Here is a 17,455-nt window from a genome sequence, read left to right as displayed (position 1 = left end):
GAAATTCTAGTTTCAGCTACGAATTATATCTTATCCAGTTGGTACTACCACACTCTTCATAATATTGCAGTCTACTTTACTCATGTGTGAGTATGTATGTATGAATACGTATATGAAAGTTACATAATACACTCAATTCTAATTTTATCATATTAATGCATGTGCAGAAGATCACATTTGGGGAGATATATCACACACTGTCTCTTAAAACATAGTGTTGTCATTTAAGTTATTGAGCAGTGAAACTCAATTTTATACTGTGAGGATTAGTGTTCCTTTTCTTGCCTGACAGAAAATCCTTAGGAATCATTCAGCTGCAAAGAATTCTTCAACAATTAGAAATCCCACAGTGGAGCCTGAGGACTTCAGAATATTCCATTTATTTTAGCTTTTCATAATCTGGAATATAAGAAATTTACTTAGATACTTAGAAAAATAGAACTTTATCCTTTATATATAAATGTATTATATAATTAGTACCTTATTAGTATTTATTTCCTATAGCTGCTTAGTATTATAACTGTATGCTGTCAAATGACAAAAATAATACAATTTAGTAATGAGTTTAAAGTCCTTTATTCAGGGGACAACACCCATGAATTAGTGGGTTACTGAGCTTAACAATCAGTGGAGCACTCTTCCTGAGGGAATTTTGACAAGAGAGAGTTTTATAGAGCATTAGAAGAGGCAAGGAAGGAATAGGGAATGATTGGCTAGGAGGTTAAGTATTTCCTAATAAGGCTAGCACATCTTATTTTCCAAGGTAAGTTAAAGCTGAGTTGAAGGATTGTGATTGGGGTAGGTTAGATTTCCTTGACAGTGAAGTGTGGGGTGGAAAAATTAATTTTCCTTTTACCATCCTAAATTCTTCCAGCTGGACTAGTAATCAGATTGACATGAGACAGATTAACAGGAGAAAATGTCTAAATATGTTACATATGTACATACTAGGGTTCCATATGAATATAGGTGTTGTAGTTTGGGACTTCAAAGGGAATAAAGGTAGTTCACATGGAGATTGAAAAGCAAATGTTTGGTAAATAAATGTTTGCTGGGCCATCTTTAACAATGGGACACAGTGAGGGCTTTAATCAAACAGGCCTTGCCAGGCTCTTCCCTGTGTATCACACACTAATTCATATTAAACTACAGTTATCTATGATCATATCTTCCTTACTGGAGGAGGTTCTCTATGTACATTCTTTCAGGCAGAAAGAGGGAAGTTCTAACTTTTTTCCTGATTTTTTTTCTTCCTTGAAAATGACCAGCTTAAAATAATCAATATTCCAAAAGGCATATTTTGGGATGGAAAACTCTGTTTTCCCTTGGAGGCATTGCCCATAAGTGTGGGTAACTTAGGTTTAGATTTCTGACATGGGCCCTGCCACTGGGGCATCCTGCATTTTGTGGGTCCCAATATACAAATTACCTTTATCAGTGTCCATTCAGTAATGGGTGATAATCAGGAGTTGTTAATACCTTAAATAAGAAAAACAAGTTTAGCAAATATATTAATCTAATTTGTGGATAATATGGTATTGAAAGGGTTGAAAACTATTTTATAAAAGTGAATAAAAATCTCCAATATCTCAATAGACTAGGAAGATACAATTATACACAAGACTACAGGGTACTTTACTTAGCTATAAAATGCTATTTGCTCAACTATACATTGGGAAAAATATGGGAGTTGGCAACAGTGTACATAAAAATATTTTATGAGGCTTTGTTAAATCCTATATTAGTCTATAGTACAATATACATGCCAGAGAAGCTTACACAATTTTAGTCTGCACCTACCAGGAGTTTACTAAGTTCTTCTCATAGTACACTTCGATTATGAAATTAATTCTGCACATAAAGCTTCATCAAAATAAGTTGGAGCACATTCAAGAGTGACCAGGGTGAGAAAGAATCTCGGAAGCATTCATATTGGAAAAATATGAAAAAGCTAGAGATGTCTCAAGCATCATATAACTGTGTTTAAATAGTAACAAGATTATCCATGTGGAAAAGGGATTGGATTTACTTGTATGTTCTGCTCAACCTCAGCACTTCTAAATCTTCTTTCCTTGCTTTATATTTTCTCTTTAACACACTCCATTAACATACTATATATTTTACTTATTTTTATTTGTTACCTGCCTGCCCCCCGCCTCCCACCACTAGGATGAGAGTAGGATATTTATCTACTTTATTCACTTACTAATGCCCAAAAAGTACCTGGCATATAGTTGATGCTTAACAAGTATTTTATTGAATGATGAATGGCCCTAAGAAATGAAACTGGAATAAATGGGAGAAAGCCTCAGGGATTCACATTTTGTTCTAGAGTAAGGGGAAACATTGTTAGGAATGTTAAAACTTTCTGCCCTGGCTCAGAAAGCAGTGAGTATACCAATTCTGGAAGTGGTCAAACTGCTGCTGCCTAGAAACACTTAGTAGAAATACTATAGAAATGATGCTAGTTTGTATTTGATCCTAGATAATCGAATTTCTTGATGAGATTTTATAATTTTCTAAAATATATTTAGACTAATTTTCTTTCTTACCGCTGAAAACCAATAAGTCCTCAAATTAAACTTCCAGGTTAAATGCAGTTTGTGCTATGATATTATTTGGTCTTGAACTTAAAAGAGGTACATTTAACAACTCTTCTTGATTTTATGTTCCCCTATTATTACCCAAAAGCAGTGATTCTGAAATACAGACCTCTCAAAATTTAGGAACAATTATTGTAGAAACATCCCAGAAAATAAGTCCTATAGAAGATGGAAGAGACCAGAAAGAAAGTGATCAAATAGAAGACAGCCACATGCAAGGAAAAAGAATAGTACAAACATATTCAAATACAGATGGCAAGACCCAAAAGGTATATACATATTTTTCTTAATTATAAGCTATGTTTTTAATTTTATATTATGCTTCATTACTTAAATCAAATTTTGTTGACACTGATTTAATGTGAATCCTTAAAAATGAACTTTTCTTAGAAATATGAGTGCAGATACACACTTCTTAATAATTTCAACTCCAATTTGTTACTATTTTTTGTATAGATAAACTGGAAATAGGTATTATCCTCCTAAATATAAATCTTAAGGTATTTATATCTCAGCCCAAAATTAAAAGTGGTATTATTTTCAGGTATATACCACATGTAGAAAATTATGTATTTTATTAGCCTTTGTGATGATAGTTATTTAGTTTAACTAAATATATGAATTTCTAGAATTTACCTAATTTTCCAAAGTGTTTTAAGTCTTAAAATATTAATATTCCAAAAAATTAGTATTTCAAACAACTTATTAGTTCTCACTATGGATACATCATGTCACCAAAAGGTTTATGTATTCAGCATAAATCAGTGAAAAACAGGAAAAATAATTTTGCTGTAAAGATATCATCTTTTTTTTTTTTTTTTTTTAAATATATTTTATTGATTTTCTACAGAGAGGAAGGGAGAGAGATAGAGAGAGTTAGAAACATCGATGGGAGAGAAACATCGATCAGCTGCCTCCTGCACATCTCCCACTGGGGATGTGCCCGCAACCCAGGTACATGCCCTTGACCGGAATCGAACCCGGGACCCTTCAGTCCGCAGGCCGACGCTCTATCCACTGAGCCAAACCAGTCTCAGCGAGATATCATCTTTTAATTAACCTATATGGTTCTCTTAAAATTAGATCCAAAAGTGTTTATTTTTTGAGGTCTCATAAGAACTTTGGAAGAAAAAGTTCAAGGATAACAAAAGTTTCTTTTAGTTACCACCAGAATAAAGTTCAGATGAAGCATTATATGCTGTGTCTGCTGATTCATTGATTGATTGGTAAATAGATAAATTTTATAGAAATCTCTATAAAATCTATTTTGCCACATATTATTCAGGTGGGAATTTTGTTTAGTTGCAGTCATTTATGTATAGCACAACGAGTTTGTAAATAAAAGTAACTCATAGTCAATTCATATAATAATAATATAGTATGAACTACTCTGAATAAATTTATATACATTGCTTGTAGTCAGAAAACAAATGTTGACCAAATTATAGCAATTGTGATTTAAAAATATTAGAACTTCTCTATAACCCCAAAGATAACCATTATTTTAACTTTAATTTAATCCCTAACTACTTTATTTTATCATTATATTATGGTTAATTTTATCTATTTTTGAATTTTATAGATTCTGTATAGTATATCTTCTTTTATGTCTGGCTTCTTCTGTTCAATATTGGGTGGAATTCATTCACTTTTATTGTTGTATATTATACTTCATTGTCTGACTATACTTCATTTTATCCATTCTGCTGAATTTGGGGTTGCTTCAGTTTGGGTTTCTTGCAAATAATATTGCAATGAATATTCTTGTACATGTATTCTATTGCATAAGTGTGGGCATTTCTGTAATGAAATACTAGGCGTGAAATTACTACACCATAGGTTGTGTTTTTCTAAGATTTTAATTGATAATGGTATTTTCCAAGTGTTGCACCAATTTGTTATATCTACTAGCAAATTCTGAAAAATTTTACTGCTCCTCATCAACACTTGGTATGTTGGTATTTCTCATCTTAGGCACTTTTATATGTACGTTAAGGTATATCATTGTGGGTTTATGTTTTCGTAATTACTGATGAGATGTTAAGTACTTTCTCATGACTATTGACCATAAGGGGTTTTTTTAGTAAATTGCCTTTTCAATTCTCTGCCCATTTTTAAAATGAGTTGTCTGTTTTTTTCTTATTTATTTGTAGAAGTTCTTATATATGCTATATTGGAGCCTTTGGTTGGTTATAAATATTGAAAATGTCTTGCTGTAGTTTTTGAGGAACAGAACATTTTCCTAAATTTAATTTAATTTAATTTAATTCATCACCATTTATTCCCTCTATGCCCTCTTCCACCTTCCCCACCCCCCACAATCACCACACTGTTGTCCATGTCTGTGAGTTCGCTCTCTCTTTTTTTTCTTTTTTGCTCAATACCTCCCCCCACACCCCAACAATTCCCCTTCCCACCAGACCTGTCTGCTTGGTCTCTGTGAGTCAAGGAAGAAAACATCTTAATTCTAATGTCATCAGTATTAGAAAATAAAATAATCCAGTTAGAAAATGGGCAAACAATAAGAACAGACATTTCACCAAAAAAGATAAATGGATGACAAGCATATATATATGTATGCATATGTACTTGTGTGTGTGTGTGTGTGTGTGTGTGTGTGTATGTATATAGATGTTCAACATTATTAACAATTAGGGGAATGCAGATTAAGACCCTGATGAATCCTCGCTGTGTGGCTTAGTTGGTTGGAGCATTGTCCCATACACCAAAAAGTTGTGGGTTTGATTCCTGGCAGGTCATATACCTAGGTTACAGGTTGGCTCTCAGGACATGGCTGGTACTGGAGGAAACCAGTCTCAATGTTTCCCTCTCATATCTCTCTCTCTCTCTCTCTCTCTCTCTCTCTCTCTCTCTTTCCCTCTCTATAAAACAAGTACCCATCAGTACATGAGTGATAAAAAAAGCTGTGGTACATTTACACCATAGAATACTATGCAGCAGTAAAAAAGAATTATCTCTTACCCTTTGAGACAGCATGAAGGGACCTGGAGAATATTATGCTAAGGGGTACAGGCTAGAAGGGGTTCATGGGAAAAAATGGGCGGCATCTCTAATATTTTCAACAATATTTTTTAAAAATAAAATCAATAAAGCATGTTCTCAGCTGAGGATACATATCTACTAGAATAGCTAAAATAAAAAATAGTGAATATACCAAATACTGGCAAGGATGTAGTGAAACTGGATCTCTCATACATTTCTGTGTGACTATAAAGTGGTACAGCACTCTGAGAAATAGTGGGCAGTTTCTTCAAAAAAGTAATCATATACTTTCATACAAACCAGCTATCTCACACTTGAGACTTATTCTACAAAAATGAAAGTTTATGTTTACAAAAAAAAAAAACCTATACATGAATGATCATAACAGTTTTATTTGTAAAAAGCAAAAACTGGCAACCACTAAAACTTCCTTCATTAGCTGAATTGTTAAACTGTGAGACATCCATTCCGTGGAATACTGCTCAGCATTAAAAAGTACAATTGTTACACAATGTCTTAGCTTTGTTACCTCAAAGTTATCCGTTTGAGTTTGGACCTAGGCTTTTTTTCCCCTGTCTGTGTTGCTATTTAAATAGAATTTCAAGGTCACAAGGGATTATCAGTTGTTCTGTATTTTGTTGTTTCTTGATTGCTGCTTTACTTCATTTTTGGTCTTAGAATTTCTCTTATTATTTACCATATTACAAAGATACTTTAACTGTGTTTGTTTCAAAGTATGAAATTTTTTCTGAAGTCCTTTTTTATTTTAGTTCTAGTTAATTTGATAATAAGTCTAGTGACTAATATTTAAATTTGATAATAATGTTTTGGATCTTTTTACAATGCTCAATAATAGCACTTAAATATTAATTGAATCTTAGTAAAGCAATGAAACTTTTAAAAAATACATTTTATATATTGTTTATGAGGACAAGTTCAAATTAGACATTTCAAAAATCTTTTGAGAGATGACATATAGTTTAAAGGAAAATAATTACTTCAAAGGAAAATAACCCTTAGATAGGGGTTTTGGGTATTTGTGTTAACAAATCAGTTTAATTACCATTCCTTGTATATAATATAATATTATTTATGTATTCATCAATATAGGGCTCATTGTCAAATTAACATTGGGCCAAATTTACTTTTTCTTTTAATTTTTACTATAATTATTTATTTGTTCCTGAGTTGGGATCTTTGAAAAATAATTTTTTTAAAAGAAGTAGTTTAGATTAGTCTAGATCCGTGGTCGGCAAACTGTGGCTCACGAGCCACATGCAGCTCTTTGGTCCCTTGAGTGTGGCTCTTCCTAAGCCTTAGGAGTACCCTAATTAAGTGAATAACAATGTACCTACCTATATAGTTTAAGTTTTAAAAATTTGGCTCTCAAAAGAAATTTCAATCATTGTACTGTTGATATTTGGCTCTGTTGACTAATGAGTTTGCCGACCACTGGTCTAGATTAATATTGCTCCTTTCCCCAGCCAATAAAGTCTTAAACAAGACCACATATTTTATTATTAGGATTTATAATATTTGAAACAGTCTATTTAAAATTTTGCTTTGGGGAAGCTTTTTTAAACTGTTGAGATATTTTGGAACAAAAGTCAACATAGCTTTATTTTATTTAACTTTAGTGTATTGAAATGTCATGAGGAAAACATGCAGCTTCAAGAAAACTTGCTTTATGATCATCAACACTATTTTAGCTTCATTTGCCAGAAGGAGTTCATCAGTCAGAAAACAGTATTTGAGAAAAGGACCCTAGATTCCCAGAGAATAAGTTATTAAATATTTTATTTTTGTTGCTTTTTCTGTATTTCCCCCTAGGTTTACAAATGGTCCCTAGGTTAAATTACTAGTACTACTTTGTGGTTGACTTTTGTATTTGTATCTTCTGCCCTCTAGGGCAGTTTTAGTGTACGCATTATGTTCATTTATGAGTTCTGTTATCAATTATAGAATTTTATTGTCTAGGCTTTTAACTGCAAAAACAAATATATTTTCAAGTAAAGAAATAATATTTATCATGTTAGCTCACTTGATATTTTTGAGTAACAATCTAATTTCTATGAAACCTTCAAATTTAGGATTATTTTCATTACAAGAATGCCAAAAGGCCAACTTTTCAAAAGAAGAATGGTAATATTCAAAAGAGTTCACATACAACAGGTCCTACCAGAGGTAAGAATGCATATGTAATTAATAGTGTCTTTGTGATTTAATGTGATTTAAAAATATTATGAACAACATTATTTATATAACAGTTATATTTTCTCAGTTAACAGAGAAAAATTTAAAAATATATCTGCCCAGAAATCAAGTAGCAATGTTATTTTATTACGAGAAAGAATTATATCCTTGCAGCAACAAAACAGTGTTCTTCAGAATGCCAAAAAAACAGCAGAATTGTCTATTAAAGAATATAAAGAAGTCAATGAAAAGCTCCTTCATCAGCAGCAAGTATCTGATCAACGATTTCAGACAAGCAGACAGACAATAAAGGTAATAGGAAATAAATTATAATAGACTATATTATTAAAGTATATATTTTCTTTTACATGTTTTGTTTGGTTCATATTTGTGTTAGACATATCTATGAGTTAAAAAAATTTTCTAGGCACTACTAACTAATATAATTAGTTTAATACCTAGATTTCTTGAATAAATTCATATTAAGGAACAACTTTTATCAGGAAGACAACTCCAAATAAAAAAGACAAATATTTTACTAGCATTCCTTTTGACATCTATCATTTTTATATATTCTTTGCATTATACCTTAGATTTTAAATGCAGGCTATATAAATGCATATAGCTTGCCCATTTGCCCATGTATATAAGTTTAAATTTATCATTATAAATTACACTAGAGGCCCAGTGCACAAAAATTTGTGCACTCAGGGGGCAGGGGGTCCCTCAGCCCGGCCTGTGCCCTCTTGCAGTCTGGGACCCCTTGGGGATGTCCACCTGCTGGCTTAGGCCCGCTCCCTGGGGGATCAAGCCTAAGCTGACAGTCAGACATCCCTCTGGCAGCCCGGGAGCCCTTGGGGGATGTCCACTTGCCAGTGGGGAGCAGGCGTAAGCTGCAGTTGAGCATCCTTAGCGCTGCCTCTCCCGCCACCACTGCTGTGCTGGCAGCTGTCAGGCTGGCTTGTGGCTGAGCAGAGCTCCCCCTGTGGGAGCGCACTGACCACCAGGGGGCATCTCCTGCATTGAGTGTCTGCCCCCTGGTGGTCAGTGTGTGTCATAGTGACCAGTCATTCCCAGTGGTTCTGCTGTTAGGGTCAATTTGCATATTACCCTTTTATTATATAGGATTGTTAACTGGCAATTGCCTCAGTTCCTATTTTCAAATACTAGTTTAAACATATATTAATATGTTCTTATAACTTATTTGTGATTCTTTTATTTAGGTGAATTGAGTTTTCTGTAACAATTTTTAGATATATTATACAATATTGCTGGTTATCATATTTAATCTTAGAGCAAATGAAAAAGAAAAGATTGTTTCTTAAGTCTCCATTCCTAAAGGCATTTGTTTGTATAAGGAATGAATTTTGGAAATTTGTTGTTAGACAGAAGGATTCTTTCACACATTTTAGAAAATAATTTTTAAATCACAATCACAAAATGTTTAAATTATACTTAGATTCTCTACTTCTAACATCTAATGCTTTAATTCAAGCAATACTCAGAAATGTTTTAACTATAAAGGACTTAATATTATACTTGTATACCAATAACAGGTGTTTTGGCTTTATTTCAAAGTAGCCGTATATCCTAACTTGATCTATGTTCTTTATATATATGTTGGTTAATAATGACATTCAATTAATCCATATCCTTGCTGATTTTCTATCATCTATTATTGAAAGTGAAGTGTTGAAATCACCCATTATTTCTTGTAATAATTTCAGTGAGACATAATTTACATACCATACAATTCTCTCAGTTAATTCAGCAGTTATTACAATATTGAAAAATTTGTGTGACAATCACCAAAATCAATTTTGAACATTTTTATAACTTCAAATATAGACCCTCTACCCATTAGCTATCATTCTTCCATTCCACCATCTCTCCTAGCCCTGAGCAACCACTAATCTATATTCTGTCTATGTGGTTTTACCTCGTCTAGATATTTCATATACATGGAGTCATGCAATACGTGACTTTTGTGTCTGGCTTCATTCATTTAGCATTATATTTTCAAAGTTTTCCATGTTGTATAATGTAGGAATTTGAAAATGTACTCCTCCATAAAAGCAATAAAAACAGGCAAAAATAGTTAGAGTCAACATTTTCATAGCATCGGGTATAGAATCTAGTCTTCTAAGTGTTGATGTAATATTTAAGGCAATTAATTGATGACTCAAAGTTACAAGTTTCTAAGACATGGATTTCTTATAAAATGATTAAAGAACAAATAAAAGTATTTTACATGAAAACGATAAAGCATTTTATTGAGACTTTGTGAACGTTGAGGAACACTTAAATTCCTCTCTGAAACTAGAAATTATCCAAGAACTTGCAACAATCTGGGGAGAGTTTATTAAAAACAAACAAATAAACAAACAAACAAAAACTCAACTACAAACAGGAAACTTTGTGGCATTTTAATTTGCCTTAGTTCCATCCCCACTCTCCCAGCTCAGCAGCAACCTGGCAACTTCCAAAAGAAACCTAATGGAGCTGGAGCACTTTCAAAGCTCTGTTCCCAAATAATTGTCATCATTGACCTGTCTGATGGTTCCTCGATAGCCCGCTGTAAAGAGATGACTGGGATTGCTTTCAGTGTGAACTGTCTTTTTCCTGGGGGAGAAGAGGGAGCAGTGGGGAGGACATGGTGTTATCAAAAGCTATTACAGGCAATTGTTTAAACTCTAGTTGGCCTGAGAGGATGGATTCTAGTTTAGGTCAAGCAATATATTAATAAATAGCTTAAAAGGAAAAGCTGTGGAATGAGATATTCATAAGAGTTTTGAATGGCTCTGACACGTTCCTGGGAATCTGGAGGACACATGCCCATTAGTTAAGGAATCTACACTAATAAAAGAGAAAAATGGTAATTGGCGTATGACGATACCCTTTTCATTGGCTAATCAGGGCTATATGCAAATTAACTGCCAACTAAGATTGGCAGTTAACTGCCAACAAGATGGCGGCTAATTTGCATATGTAGGCACAATGCAGGGAGGCGAAAGGGAAAGCAGGAAGAAGCCCCCTGCCACTGACAGTGATCGGAAACCCAGGGGGGAGCTAAGAGCCCTGGGGCCGCCTTTGCCCTGCCCCCCAGCCATGATCGGAGAATCAGGCGCCTTTTCAGCCCTGGCCAGTGATAGCAGGAAGTAGGGGTGGAGCCAGCGATGGGAGCTGGGCACTGTCGAAGCTGGCAGTCCCAGGAGCTAGGGGTCCCTTGCCTGGGCCTAAAGCGAAGCCCACGATCGCGGGGCCACTGCAGCTGCGGGTCCCCACTGGCCGGGCTGGACGCATCAGCCAGAGGCGTCCTGCAGGGGCAGGGGCGGAGCCCGTGCGATCGCGGCGCCCCCGGCTGCCACTGCGGGTCCCCACTGCCCGGGCCGGACGCCTAGGCCAGAGGCGGTAGGCCTGGGCAGGGGCGGAGCCTGCAACCGCAGGGAGCTGGGGGTCTCCTGCCCAGGCCTGATACCTCTGCCGGAAGCCTCAGGCTTGGTCAAGGGGCCGATCCGGTGATTGGTGATCGGAGGGTGATGAGGGTCAACTCCTCTGGCCAAGGCATCAGGCCTGGGCGGGGGGCGGAGCCGGAGATTGGGGGGGTATGATGGTCTCCTTGCCCAGGCCTGAAGCCTGGGTCAGAGGAGTCAGGCTTGGGCGGGGGGGTGGAGCAAGTGATCAGAGGGAGATGGGGGTCCCCTGCCCAGGCATGATTCCTGGGTCAGAGGCCTCAGGCCTGGGCGGAGGCCAGAGCCAGTGATCGGGGGAAGATGGGGGTCCCCTGTCCAAGCCTGACACCTCTGGCGAGGCGTCAGGCCTGGGCAAGTGGCCGATCAGGCGATCGGAGGGTGATGGGGGTCTACGCCTCTGGCCGAGGCATCAGGCCTGGGCAAGGGGCAGAGCCAGCAATCGGAGGGGTCTGGGGGTCCCCTGCCCAGGCCTGATGCCTGGGCCAGAGGCATCAGGCCTGGGCTGGGGGCAGAACCAGTGATGGGGGGAAATGAGGGTCCCCTGCCCAGGCCTGACGCCTCTGTCAGAGGCGTCAGGCCTGGGCAAGGGGCCGATCCTGCGATTGGAGGGTGATGGGGGTCAACGCCTGAGGACTCCCAGTATGTGAGAGGGGGCAGGCTGGGCTGAGGGACACTCCCCCCCCACACACACACACCCAGTGCACAAATTTCGTGCACCGGGCCCCTAGTGGGTAAATAAATTCTGATATATGCATACAAGGGAATATTGTGAAAACACAAGAGAATAATGAAGTATTGATATATATTACAATATGGATGAACATTAAAAACATTAAATCTAGTGAAAGAAGCAAGTCACAGAAGAGTACATATTATGTGATTCTATTTATGTGAAATACCCAGAATAGACACAGAAAGAGAGAGAAAGTAGATTACTAAATGCTATGAACTGGGAAGGATAGAGGAGTATAGGAGTTATTGCTAAAGTGTAAGGTTTCTTTTTAAAGTGATGAAAATGTTCTGAAATTGATTATGGTCATATTTGAATATATTTGTGAATATACTAAAAACATTGACTTGTACACGTTAAATGAGTGAATAGTGTGGAATGTGAATTTATATCTCAGTAAAACATTTTTTAATATTGGTTTTAAGTAGGAAAATAAAAGATAAGTAGTAGTACTATATGAATTTTGCTGATAATTCATCAGTAACAATAATGTAATAAAAATTATTATTCAAATTAATAAAGCTTACTGCTGAGATAAAAGTTTATTAGGTAAATGTTATGGTGAATTGTAAGAGCCATGTAACATTTTTAGGTATGTAAGTAATATACGATTACATGAAACATTTCAATTATTATTAAACTTGACAAAGTAAATATGTTTAAGGTTAATTGTCTTAAAATTAGTTTCTAATTAAAACAATGTATGTTCTTTTCCTTACATATTCAATTCTCTATTGCAAAAATGAATAGGGAATATATTAAAGCTAACAGTATTGACTACCTTTTCCACTTTGAATGCTCAGTTCTTTGACTTAAGAGAGTTACTCATATTTCACCTGAAACATTTGGAAAATGAGTCCTAATCTTAAGAATAGCAAGATGAAATATCAACCTTTTTTGTTCCGATAATACTACTTAAGTGTATTATGACCATGGAAACTCCTTTATAGTCACGTCTGTATCACCATACAGATGTAAACTGCATTGACTCACAGAGGCAAACTACCAGAATCCATATTAAAAAGGAAAATGAAGCTTGCCCATAAGTGCACCTTTTAGAATTTCTTTTGAATGTTTTAAGTAGCAAGTAATTATATACATATATCAACTGATAGATAACAAATGTAAATATTTGTGAAATTTTACATACTGTAATACTTCTTCTCTATAAAGCTCTCTCCTGAAATACTGTGTTTAGAAAAACAGAATAATCCTTATTATTCATTTATATGAGCTGTGTTATTCTCTGTGTTTATTTAAATAACAAAATGGATTTCAAGAGATGTATTATCATTATGGATTGAATTATCCCCACCCCAATCATATATTGAAGTCTTAGTCCCCAGTGTTATAGCATTTGGAGAGGGATTTGGGGGGAGGTGGTTAGGTTTAGGTAAGGTTATAAGGAAGGGGGTCCTCATGATGGGCTTTGTGCCCTTACAGCGGTTCTCAACCTGTGGGTCGCGAACAATGAAAATACATCCTGCATATCAGATATTTACATTACGATTCATAACAGTAGCAACATTACAGTTATGAAGTAGCAACGAAAATAATTTTGTGGTTGGGGTCACCACAACATGAGGAACTGTATTAACGGGTTGCGGCATTAGGAAGGTTGAGAACCACTGCATAAGATGAGAAGAGACACCAGAGCTCCCTCTCTCTCTCCACCGTGGGGGGACAGAGTGAGAAAGTAATTGTCTGCAAGCCAGAAAGAGAACTCTCATCAGAACTGGACCATGCTGGCATTGTGATCTCATAGTTCCTGTCTCCAGAATTGTAAGAAATTATTGTGTTTTCTAAAGCACCCCGGCACATGAAATTCGTGCACGGGTGCAGTCCCTAGACCTAGCCTGCAATCAGGGCCATCTTCCCTGGCTACAGGCAGCTTGCCCCGCCCCCACCCCCACCACCCACCCGGGTTCCCAGTTTGCCATCAGGCAATTGGAGCCTGATGGCCAGGGTAAGGGACCAAGAGGTCGGTCATTCCACCCACTCGCCAGCCCCAGCCCCGACGTGGGTCACCTCTGTGTGTGGGGTGACCGGCGGGGTGGGAGCTTTGGTCTGGCACCGCCTGCATCCCCTGCCAGCCAGGGGAAGGGACCAAGAGGTCAGTGTTCTGCCCGCTCACCAGCCCCAACCCCTGTCACTACCTACCCCGGTTCCCAGTTTGCCATCAGGAGATCGGAGCCTGATGGCCGGGGAAAGGGACCAAGAGGTGGTCAGTGCACCTCATAGTGACTGGTTGAGTGGTCATTCTGGTCGTTCTGCTGTTTTGGTCTCTGGGCTTTTTATTATATAGGACTAGAGGCCTGGTGCACGAAATTCCTGCATGGGCTGGCAGGGGTCCCTCAGCCCGGCCTGCACCCTCTCCAATCCGGGACCCTTTGGAGGATGTCTGACTGCCTGTTTAGGCCTGATCACTGTGAGCAATCCAGGAACACTGGCTCCTAACTGCTCACCTGCAATTCGGGACCACTGGCTCCTAACTGCTCACCTGCCTGCCTGCCTGATTGCCCCTAACCACTCTGCCTGCTGGCCTGATCACCCCTAACTGCTCTCCTCTGCCGGCCTGATCGCCCCTAACTGCCTGTGCCATGGGCCCCGCCACCATGGCTTTGTGAAGACGTCCTGTCTAATTAGCATATTACCCTTTTATTAGTATAGATTATAGCAATCTGAATAGATTAATACAGATTTTAGTACTGGGAGTTGGGTGGCATTTTAACATACCTAAAATTTGGAAGCAACTTTGGATAATGGGTAGATTCTGGAAGAGTTTTGAATTGCATACTGGAGATTTGGACATTAAGGGCATTCTGGAGAGGTCTCAGATGGAAATGAGGAACATGTTATTAAAAGAACAGAAGAAAGGGAATGATTTCCTTGGCTGGACTGTGTTCTAGTGTTTTTCAGAAGGTAGAACTTGTAAACAGTGAATTTGTATATATTTATTAAGACTTTAATTTGTTGGAGCTGCTCTAGGTTTACAGCAAAATTAAGGGGAAGCTACCAGGGTTTCCCATATATCTCCTGCCCCTAAACATGCATATGTTCCTCCATTATCAATATCCCTCCCAGAGAGGTACATGTATTATAATTGACAAATCTACATTGATACGTCATCATCACACAAAGTCTGTAGTTTGCCTTAAGGTGCTGTACATTCTTTGGGTTTGGACAAATGTATAATGACATGTATCCATTTCACTGCCCAAAAAATCCTCTGTGCTATGCTTATTTATCCCCCTCTCCAATCCCTGGCAACTGTCTCCATAGTATTGCCTTTTCAAGAATGTTATATACAGGCATACTTTACAAATATTAGGGTTGGGTTCCAGACCACCATGATAAAACAAATAATACAATATGCCGGGGTCCAACCCCAGCAGGTCCAGGGGTTCCCAAAGGCATAGACGGAGTCGGCGAAGAAGGAAGGACACGGAGACAGTGTTCAGTTGATCAGCAGCCTAGCCAGGATCTCCAGCCAAGTTCTGGTCTCGATCTCCAGAGAGGTTCTGCTGCTTATTGTCTTGTTATATCCGTATTTATACCAGTTGATTTTAATCCTGTCAATTTCTATTACAAAGGTTAGCGCGTTTCTTATCTCCATTCCAGGGAGTAAAGATTATGTAGCTTAAGCATGATTGTTTGTAGTTAAAGTGATTAACTACCCGCCTGGCACTTAGTTAAGGAGTTTCATCCTCTCCCTGACTTCAGGGAAAAATCCCTACCTGGGGAAACAACCTTTCTCGGAGAGGTGACCTTGGTTAAAACACACAGCGCTAAGGGGAGCAAACATATTAAGAACAGTATGCTATATACGCCAGGTCCCTTGAAACATATGCTGTGCAGATGTTTCTTTCCTGCAGCGACTGTGTCAAGCAGCAAGGATGGACCGGCTTCCGGCAACAATAAAGCAAATCATAATTTTCTTGCTGGTGAAGGGTCTTCCTTCAATTTGTAAAAAATTCAACATCTGAGAAGCACAATAAAGCAAAGTGCAATAAAATGAGATATTGCTATAGTTGGAATCAGATTGGCTTTCTTCTCTTAGTAAGCACTTTAGGTTCTTCCTTAAATGCTTATGTCTTTTCATAGCTCAGGAGTTCATTTCTTGAAAAAAAAATTTTTATTGATTTGAGAGAGAGGAAGGGATAGAAATATCAATGATGAGAGAGAATCATTGATCAGCTGCCTCCTACATACCCCTTACTGGGGATCGATACTCCAGCCTGGGTGTGTGCCCTGACCAGGAATCAAACTGTGACCTCCCGGTTCATGGGTCGACGCTTGACTACTGAGCCACACCAGCTGGACAGTAGTTCATTTCTTTTCATGCTGAATAATAGTCCGTTGTTTGGATGTTCAGAGTTTATTTATTCTCCTAGTGAAGGTGATCTTGATTGCTTCCATGCTTTGGAAATTAAGAATATAAACATCTCTCTGCAGGTTTTTGGGTACGCGTAGGTTTTCAGTGCTTTGGCGTAAATACTAAAAAATGTAATTGCTGGATCATATTGTAAGATCTGTTTAGTTTTGTAAGAAACCACCAACTGTCTTCTAAAGTCTGTACCATTTTGAATTCTCACCTGCTATGAGTGAGAATCCTATTGTGCTACATTCTCACCAGCATTTGGTGTGGTCAGTATTCTGGATTTTTGCCATTCTGATAGGTGTGTAGTGATATCCTATTGTTTTACTTTACATGTCTCTGATGGCATGATATTGCACATCATTTTTGATGCTTATTTTTCATCTGTTTATCTTCTTTGGTAAGGTATTTGCTTGGGGCTCTCACCCATTTTTTAAATTGGATTGCTTGTTTTCTTACTGCTGAGTTTTAAGTGTTCTTTGTATATTTTGGATAATAGTCCTTTATCAGGTATGTCTTTTGCAAATATTTTCTCCCAGTCTGTGGCAGAATGAGTCTTCTCTTTCTCTCAACATTATCTTTCACAGAGCATAGTACATTCTCAATAAAAGGATGGAGTTTTACCAAGTCACTTATATTATAATGCATATTTTTTAAGCCTGGTTCATGTATCATTTCCTATATGCAACATTTCCCAGAGCCTTTTCTTTTTTTAAGTTTAGCCTTAAATAAAGGAAGAATTCTGTTGTAATCTAGTAAGTCTGATGTAGTAATTTGACGTGTAAATGAAGTATACTATAGGCTTTTGTGATTAGGAACTGGAGAGTGAATCTGAAGGTTAGAAGTGGAAGAGCCAGATATACATAGGTCAAGAATGAATATCCATTCACATTAAGGAAGTGAAGTCATTGATGATATTGAAGGAGCTGACTAAAAAGTGGACAAACCAGCTAATAGATTAATAGTGTCATGAAAGTGCTGGAAGGTATGATTTTGATATGAAAGTTAGTAATGTAGTGGTATGGTGCTTTCAGTGAGAATGGGGTGTACCATCTCCTGTTTGTGGCAAATCCTA

At 37.5% G+C, this 17,455-nt stretch overlaps 1 protein-coding gene across 1 annotated transcript in view; it reads left to right on the top strand.

Annotated features, from left to right (window-relative positions):
* CNTLN (centlein) overlaps window positions 1-17,455 on the top strand; it is a 262,892-nt gene that overhangs the window by 182,328 nt on the left and 63,109 nt on the right. Inside the window, exons 16-18 of the mRNA XM_081104268.1 lie at window positions 2,692-2,872; window positions 7,697-7,790; window positions 7,888-8,111. Coding sequence (XP_080960394.1) covers window positions 2,692-2,872; window positions 7,697-7,790; window positions 7,888-8,111 — 499 coding nt within the window. The remainder of the gene's footprint in view (window positions 1-2,691; window positions 2,873-7,696; window positions 7,791-7,887; window positions 8,112-17,455) is intronic.

Source organism: Myotis nattereri (genome assembly GCF_964212035.1).
Source record: "Myotis nattereri genome assembly, chromosome: 12".
Classification (NCBI taxonomy): Eukaryota; Metazoa; Chordata; class Mammalia; order Chiroptera; family Vespertilionidae; genus Myotis; species Myotis nattereri.
Note: the sequence above shows the minus strand (reverse complement) of the source record. Positions and strands in the feature narration are given on the sequence as shown.